The following is an 8,917-nucleotide window of genomic DNA, read 5'->3' on the forward strand; positions in this document are numbered from 1 at the left end:
TCCCTCAGAGCTCCAGTTTTAAACGTAACATCACTACTTACCAGTACCACCCATGACTGCATTTGCTAGTGACCGAGACGTGGTTGTTGCATTCATTCATGTTCAGTTCTGTGGCCTTCACTAAGTGAATATGTTGTCATTGTTTAAGAAAATACATTACATATTTCATAAGGCCTGAAACTCACATTATGCTGGCTTGCAAAGTGATGTGTAATTCCTATTGAAATCCAGCCAGATTGGGATATACAACAACTGGAATATTTTTGTCACCCCCAACCTGCATTCAGAATGACTGACAGTGCTAGGGTTGGGAAGACTAAGATATGAGACTACCTTAAACATCTAAACTGGAACAACCATTTCAGTAATGGGTGCAATAAGTCCAAGTAACAGATTGGAATAGTTTAGAAAAAGGTATGTTATTTATATTTGAGTAGCATAAGATTAATTAATCAATCAATGTACATGAAAAACATACATTTTGAAAAAAATACTAAAATAAAATCCACCTTCAATAGAGCATGCTGGAAAATATGATAATGATGGGCGTGGTTATGGTTCAACTCTGGTTATTAACACCAACACTCAAAGGTTCTTTATCAGGCAAAAGTTATCTAAGGAACCTTAAGAGCTAAAGAAGAACCATTTAAGAACCTTTATTTTTTTTCAGTGTAGATTGAACTAGATCACAGCCAGTCTAAACTAGTTTCTATAGACCTGACAGGTAAGGTGTCCATAGACAAGCTCACCTCAATATGTAGTTTTTGATTACATACCAGCATTGAGACAATTGAAAGGTAGACAACTTTCGAACCAGTTATCTGAACGGTTCACTGAGAATAAAGACCAAAAAGTGTTGACTGTCATGATGTTGACATTTTTGACATGGGGGTGATGCAGGGGCTAAAAATGAGCCAAGGGGAGACCTATGGACCGTGGACCAGTCTCAGGACATCTGCCAGGTAAACTGAGTGTGGTGGTCAAGCGCAAGGCCAGAGCACTCTTTAGTGTTCGAGAAGTTTTAGCAAAATGGCAAACAACCTTGGTTTACTGCAGTAAATTATTCCAATAAAGTTATGGATCTTTCCAAAAGATAATGCTCAATTTAACTACTACTCCTTTCCACCATTTGGCCCCTCCCTCCTCTTTCTGACATCTATCCTCCTCTTGACCTCCTCCCCTCCTCTTGACCTCCTCTCCATATATATAGATCCCCACCTGTGAATCCTCCTTCTCTTTCTCAAATCAGCTTGGTGTTACATGTTGTCGTTGTACCTGACTGTCAATTAGGAGTAAAGCACCAACTGTTTTCTATTGTAAAAGGTAAGTGGGTCGTTCCACCAATTCGGTGCCTTTTGAGAAGTGTAACTTGATAAAAAAATATATATTTCACAAAATGTTAACATTCTGTCATAATATTTTTTTCCCCATCTCAGGTGGTAAAATTAAATAAAAAATACTATACTAAGTTCCAAATAAAGTAACAGGGTTGACGATTTCATCTTAAATCAGCCATGAATCCCCCTTGTGACAGGCAGAATTGAAGCTTGTTGTTTGCAACAGGGAGTGGCAATTGAATACAATAAAAGTGTAATTGTTAAAACATTTCTAGCCTGTCTACCTATGGGTAATATTGTTGGCGTGTTGAGCTTGACCCGCTTAGTTTTCCACCACAAAACAACATAAAATGGCCAAAAAGAGTAGAACCAGCTCACCTGCTTTTACACTATGATTTGACTATTAGATGTTAAATGTTTCTTCAGAATTTTTTTTTTTTTAAAAAGGAACAGTTACCAATTTTGAATTGAGAGTTCAGTTCACAAAACAGGGTTGACCTTAAAATGAGGGACAGACATGAAAGAAATAATAATTTTCAGAAATTACTTTGTCATGACTACAGTCAAGGCGAAAACTTAGAGAAATGTTTGGGTTAAGTGGGTGCATAGAGGGACATGTCAAAACACTGAATTTTGGCACTTTAGCAAGTCTTTATTCAAATAAAAAAATCTGATTTATTGAATTCTCCATGTGGTATGTATTAAAGCAATAAGAGAAGGAGAGAATGGCCTTTCTAAGGCTGTGTCCCAGATGGCACCCTATTCCCTGTTAAAGAGCACCATTTTAGACCAGGGGCCGTAGGGCTCTGGTCAGGAGTCATGTATTAAACAGTCTATGGGGTGACATTTGGGACACAATCTTAGATATGTGAGCGGTTGTTTTGTGGAAGTGTATCAGTTAATTTTGTGTGTTGCTCAGTTGGTAGTACATGGTAGCCTTCCAACGTCAGGGTTGCTGTGGGTTTGATTCCCATGGGGGGAATTCAGTACAAAATGTATGCACTGACTACTTTAATTCGCTCTGGTTAATTAAGAGTGTCTGCTAAAACAAATAAAATGTTACAAATATTTTTTTAAATGTCAAAGGCACTTCATTTACTATAACAGGCTCTTAAAATTCAATATTGGTGCACAATTTCTACTTGAAATATTGAAGGGATGCAAAAGGCACTCTTTTTGTGTAACGATAAGTATTTACCTTTTACATTTTACAGAACTGTTTAGAATAGGATAGAATAGAGAAAAACAACATTATTGTGGACATGACTGGAATGAGAAGGTCTGTATCTGGTTCAGCTCTGGTCTGTGGGATGGTGCTGACCTGAACGATCTGTCAGTTAGTTTGCTGACAGCTCTCACATTCTAGATTTGATTTGAGTCCCTAGTACATAAGGAGAAAAATGTATTTCTTTATGAGTCAAGTCTGATGGTAGAACATCTCTCTGTTTCTGACAATCAATTTCTCTCTCCTCCCAGCCGTTTCAAATAGACTCACCATATGAGAGGATGGCCCCACCCTTGGCAAGATCTGCTCCAGGTGAGCTCAACCATTGGTGGAGCCAGCTTAGGTTCCGCCTCCAGAACAGGAAGGGGTGGAAAGAGACGCTGGATGAAACTTTTTTGCTGCAGAACAAAAGGTGAGTTTCCTATTGGTGAGTTTCCTATTGGTTCCACTTCATTTCAACCCAATAAATCTATGTGATGACATTGAATCCACATGGAAAACTTATTGGATTTGGAAAATGTCATCAACATAAGGGCATTTCGTCTTTTAACCTAAATCCAATGACATGGCAACATTTTTTTTGATTTCCTGTTGAATTCACAATAGTTGACAACTCAACCAAATGTAAATCAAAATTAGACGTTGAACTGATGTCTGTGCGAACTGGAATGTGACATCAGAGCTCAGCATGTGGGAGAAGTCTGAGCTCAGAGATGATAGACAGTTTCCCACTAGTAATTACCAGCATAAGGGGCGTTCAAGTGGATTTTTCCCAGTCGTATGCTGATAATTACGACGTTATGAATGCAGTGTTTGAATTCTAACTGGCAAACACACTCTCTCTCCCATAGGACAAATGACATCCCTCTCTTCTTTGCGGCCAAAGAGAACAGTGCAGGTTGCATTAAGAAACTTCTGGACTGTGCATCCACTAACATCTTTGAGAGAGGTGTTCTGGGGGAGACCGCGCTGCATGTGGCAGTTCTGAATGATAACATGGATGCTGCTTTAGTTCTGATGGACGGAGCACCTGAACTCATCAATGAGCCCATGACCTCTGACCTCTTCCTTGGTACATATACTCTCACACACAATGAACAAACACACACTATAATATCATAAAACTCACACAGATATTAAATCACACAATAATATATTCTCTCTCTGTCGCGCTCAATCAGGCATGACACCTCTCCACATTGCCGTGGTGAATCAGAACGTTAACCTGGTCCGCAGTCTGATTGGTCGTGGGGCAGATGTGGCCACGCCCAGAGTCACAGGCCTGTACTTCAGGAAGAGAAGAGGAGGGCTGCTCTACTATGGTAAGATGACTGTTTGTGGTCTGTAAGGAGTAGAAAAATGCATTTTGGGAAATGTGGTTATTTGATTCCGTTTGCTTTACTTTAGGTGAGCACATCCTGGCATTTGCGGCCTGTGTGGGGAATCAGGACATCATCTCCATGGTGATCAACGCAGGAGCCAGCACCAGGGCCCAGGACTCCATTGGTATGAAACATTCCTCTTTCTTCTCCTCGTCCTCCCCCTCTTCTCTCTTCTCCCTTTTTCAGCAGTTTAATATCTCCCTCTCTTCCCCCTAGGTAACACAGTGCTCCACATCCTGGTCCTGCAGCCCAATAAGACTTTAGCATGCTTGGCATTGGATCTGCTGTTGGCACGTGACGTTGAGCTGGACCAGGCTGTGCCACTGGACATGGTGCCCAACTATCGTGGCTTAACGCCCTTCAAACTGGCTGCCCAGGAGGGCAACCTTGTGGTGAGGACGAATAGAGGGATAGAAAGAAGAGGACAGAGGGAGACATGGGAACAGTAAAAAAAATAAAAAAGAATACTCTGTCTCTCCCAGGCTTTCCAGCACCTGGTCAATCGGAGGCGAGTCGTCCAGTGGAACCTGGGACCCTTGACCTCTAACCTCTATGACCTCACAGAGATCGACTCCTTGGTCGCCGACGTCAACTGCTCTGTGCTGGAGCTCATCGTGGGCAGCCAGAGGAGAGAGGTACAGTACATTACAGAACACAAACATGATACGGTGTAATATACACTACAGGGAAACTGATGATGAGGATGATCTCTTCCCTCAGGCAAGAAGGATACTGGAAGTGACTCCTGTTAGGCAATTGGTCAGTCTCAAGTGGAACCTCTATGGAAAACACTACTTTAGGTAACCACACATACAGTGGATCATGTTCTGATGTTGTGTTTGAGATGCTGTCATTTGTTTATGTCTAATGTTGTAATGTTATTATTGTGTTGTGTACAGGTTGTTGCTGCTGCTGTACCTCCTGTACATTGGGACCTTCACACTGTGTTGTGTGTATCGACCCCTAAAGGACGCTCCAGAGAATTACACTGTATCTGACATGGACAAAACCATCCGCGTGCAGAAAACTCTGAAGGTGGGGGAGACATGAAGGCGTCTTCATATGACAGCCTGTGTGCAAACCTCAATCAGAGGTGTTCATATGAACCCTTTGTGATCCACGTGCCCTGTTCTCTGTCCCTGTAGGAGAGTTATGTGACCCATGGGGACAACTTGCGTCTGGTAGGAGAGATGATCAGTGTCCTGGGTGCCCTGGTTATTCTGCTACTGGAGGTAAAACATACATCACCCAATAGTTTTACATGTCACTTATATTTACACTGTAGATTAGATCACATTACTGGCTGTCAATATAATCTGTGTTATTCCCAATCCCTAAGATCCCAGATATGCTGAGAGTGGGGGCCAAGCAGTACTTTGGACAGACGGCCCTGGGGGGACCCTTCCATGTCATTCTGTAAGTCAACCTTGGTGCCTATGTAGCCTTTATTACCTACCCAGTGATGTTGTTGTGTTTTGTCATGTCTTTGTAGTATTTATAACCTGTTTCCTCCCCAGTATTGCCTATGCATTCCTGGTGGTGCTGCTGTGTGTGTTCAGGGTCAGTGGGGTGCAGGGGGAGACAGTTGTCATGGCTGTGTGTCTGGTGCTGGGCTGGAGTAACGTCATGTTTTTCGCCCGAGGCTTTCAGATGCTGGGGCCTTACGTCATCATGATACAGAAGGTATGTAAGGGAAGCAGACACACACAAGCATTAGCATGACGTTACTGTAGAACATATGGTTTTGCTGTTTTGATTCCCATATTAAACTGTTGTGGTGTTTTGTCTCATTTCCTCTTAGATTATATTTGGAGACCTGACCAAGTTCATGTGGCTGAGCTTCATCGTGCTCATAGGGTTTTCCACCTGTAAGTACATTCTGTTTAAGAGAAACTGCATTAGCAGATCTTGACGTTTCAAATAAGCAAATTGCCGACAATTGTATAAAAAATTAAAATAAAAATATTTTTATACCCTGGTTGTTGTTATCTCTCCCTCCCTCCCTTCCTCCCTCCCTCCCTCCCAGCCCTGTGGATGGTGTACATGACTCAGGACCCAAACTCTCTACCTTCGTACCGCTCCTTCCCCATCACTCTGTTCTCCCAGTTTGAGCTGAGTGTGGGTCTGATAGACCTGCCAGTAGACCAGACCTTCACAACGCCCCCTATTGTCCGTGTGCTGCAGTGCACCTTTTCTGTGGCCTACCTCCTGCTGCTCAGCCTGCTCACAGCCATGATGAGTGATACACAACGGAGAGTTGCCCAGGAGAGGGACGAGCTCTGGAGGACACAGGTGTGCCACACACACACACATTTTGACACACACACATGCACACACATTGCTCAGGCACACACACACATAGTCTCTCCTACATCAAATCAAATGTTTACATACTCCATGTCCTTTGTCCCTGCTCACTGTGTGTAGGTGGTGGCCACTACCCTGATGTTGGAGAGGAGGTTGCCCCGCTGCCTGTGGCCCCGCCTGGGGGTGTGTGGCCTGCTCTACGGCCTGGGGGAGCGGTGGTACCTCCGGTAAGACAACAACACTTCATCTAACTGGCCTATTACTGTACTCTCTGTCTTAGGTGTGGTGGTGTTAACAGTGTTTCCCCATCCCCATCACATTAATTTAGCCCAAACTACTACCTCTTCCCCTACTGTATTTATTTATTTTATTTATTTTGCTCCTTTGCACCATATTATTTATATTTTAACTTTGAACTTTCTTCAAACTACAAATCTACCATTCCAGTGTTTTACTTGCTATACTTTATTTACTTTGCCACCATGGCCTTTTTTGCCTTTACCTCCCTTATCTCACATCATTTACTCACATTGTATATAGTCTTATTCTTTTCTACTGCATCATTGATTGTATGTTGTTTTACTCCATGTGTAACTCTGTGTTTTTGTATGTTGTCGAACTGCTTTGCTTTATCTTGGCCAGGTCGCAATTGTAAATGAGAACTTGTTCTCAACTTGCCTACCTGGTTAAATAAAGGTGAAATAAAAAAATAATAATAAATAAAATATACAGGCTTTATATTATAATGACTCTCTTAATGTCTCCATTGCAGGGTTGAGGAACGCAACGACCCACTGGTGCAAAAGATGCGTCGCTACGTGCAAGCCTTCTCTAAGGATGAGGACCAGAGCAAGGAGCGGGAGGAGACGGAGAACACTGACACGTCAAAAGCACCTGGAAACAGGAAGTCCCTGGCATTCTGGCAGATGATTCGCCACAGCGCTCTGGGTTTAGACATGGAACAGGAAGAGGATGACCAGGAAGTAAGATAGATCTGAGGTTTAAGACAGCAAAACAGATCATTATACTGTTATTATATAATATATGTGTTATGCAAGCATGAATGCAAAGGCGTCATACCCATACGGAGCACACACACATTTTGACACACACATATGCAAACACACACTCAGGCACACACATATAGTCTCTCCTACATACTCCATAAAAATACCTGAAAACCATGATGAAAGTGTATACAGCATCCTAATCAGTGCCCCTCCCCCCATATTCTCCATAGTAAGTGGTTCCTTCCTAGGTGAACCACTAAGCAAAGATATGTGTGAAGACAGTATCATGAGTGGAGGAGGAAAGAGAGTGTCTAGTGACACAGAGTTTCATCTGATTTTAGCTGCCGGTGATGGGCAGGACTGTTGTAAATTAACGTTGTTGATTCCTTCTTGACGAATAAATAAAACAAGCATTAAAGAAGTGCACCTTCAGAGGGGATGCTGATGACACTGACGAAGGCTGAAACGTTTGTCTATCTACCCACCCTTGAATGAAATAAATACTCAAAATAAACCTTGAATCTCTTTTTTTAGTGCGGACCAGGTAAACAATTTAGGAATTCTATTACATTTTGCTACCGGAACCTGTTCTGAGGGCAGTGGTCACAATAAGTTTATCTGTCATACTAGCCACCTAGCAATTTTATAAAGTTTGTTTTAGCTAGCCAGCTAGATGGGTTCCCAATCTCACAACCTCGTAACTAGCTACCTTGTCATTTCAGGCTATCAATTAAGCTAGAATGGCTTGTCTAACTAGCTTAGCTGGCATGCCAGCTAGCAAGGTTGCTAGACTTTAGAAAATACAAAAATTGCTTTAATTCTTGTCTTATGATACAATACACACCACATGGCCAAAAGTATATGGACACCCCTTCAAATGAGTGGATTCGACTATTCCAGCCACACCCGTTGCTGACAGGTTTATAAAATCGAGCACACAGACATACAATCTCCATAGACACAAATTGGCAGTAGAATGGCACGTACTGAAGAGCTCAGTGACATTCAATGTGGCACCATCAGAGGATGCCACCTTTTCCAACAAGTCAGTTCATCAAATGTCTGCCCTGTTAGAGCTGCCCTGGTCAATTGTAAGTGGTGTTATTGTGAAGTGGTAACGTCTAGGAGCAACAATGGCTCAGCTGCGAAGTGGTAGGCCACACAAGCTCACAGAACAGGACCGCTGAGTGCTGAAGCACGTAGCGTGTAAAAATTGTCTGTCCTCGGTTGCAACACTCAATACCGAGCGCCAAACTGCCTCTGGAAGCAACATCATCACAATAACTGTTCGTCGGGAGCTTCATGAAATGGGTTTCCATGGCCGAGCAGCCGCACACAAGCCTAAGATCACCATGCACAGTGACAAGCGTCAGCTGGACTGGTGTAAAGCTCGCTGCCATTTGACTCTGGAGAAGTGGAAATGCATTCTCTGGAGTGATGAATAACGCGTCACCATCTGGCAGTCCGATGGACGAATCTGGGTTTAGCGGATGCCAGGAGAACACTACCTGCCCGAATGCATAGTACCCACTGTAAAGTTTGGTGGAAGAGGAATAATGGTCTGGGGCTGTTTTTCATGGTTCGGGCTAGGCCCCTTAGTTCCAGTGAAGGGAAATCTTAACGCTACAGCATACCATGACATTCTAGATGATTCTG

The 8,917-nt window shown here is 42.9% G+C and overlaps 1 protein-coding gene across 1 annotated transcript; it reads left to right on the plus strand.

Annotated features, from left to right (window-relative positions):
• Positions 1 to 1,174: 1,174 nt before the first annotated feature.
• LOC115176892 (transient receptor potential cation channel subfamily V member 6) lies at positions 1,175 to 7,775 on the plus strand. The gene is made up of 16 exons (XM_029737253.1): positions 1,175 to 1,323; positions 2,814 to 2,974; positions 3,414 to 3,634; positions 3,744 to 3,884; positions 3,970 to 4,068; positions 4,161 to 4,336; positions 4,427 to 4,579; positions 4,665 to 4,744; positions 4,844 to 4,979; positions 5,090 to 5,176; positions 5,284 to 5,360; positions 5,462 to 5,627; positions 5,746 to 5,812; positions 5,971 to 6,236; positions 6,372 to 6,478; positions 7,024 to 7,775. Exons 2-16 carry the CDS (start codon positions 2,844 to 2,846, stop codon positions 7,241 to 7,243), a joined length of 2,127 nt encoding a protein of 708 aa, XP_029593113.1. The 5' UTR covers positions 1,175 to 1,323; positions 2,814 to 2,843; the 3' UTR covers positions 7,244 to 7,775.
• The last annotated feature ends 1,142 nt before the right edge of the window (positions 7,776 to 8,917 follow it).

This window comes from Salmo trutta, chromosome 37, assembly GCF_901001165.1.
Source record: "Salmo trutta chromosome 37, fSalTru1.1, whole genome shotgun sequence".
Lineage (NCBI taxonomy): Eukaryota > Metazoa > Chordata > Actinopteri > Salmoniformes > Salmonidae > Salmo > Salmo trutta.

Bases quoted from the DNA above. Each gene is read 5' to 3' on its own strand.
- LOC115176892 (XM_029737253.1), top strand. From the start codon at position 2,844: ATGGCCCCACCCTTGGCAAGATCTGCTCCAGGTGAGCTCAACCATTGG. The intron at 3,635-3,743 runs GTACATATACTC...GCGCTCAATCAG, and splicing joins GACCTCTGACCTCTTCCTTG to GCATGACACCTCTCCACATT. The intron at 3,885-3,969 runs GTAAGATGACTG...GCTTTACTTTAG, and splicing joins AGGAGGGCTGCTCTACTATG to GTGAGCACATCCTGGCATTT.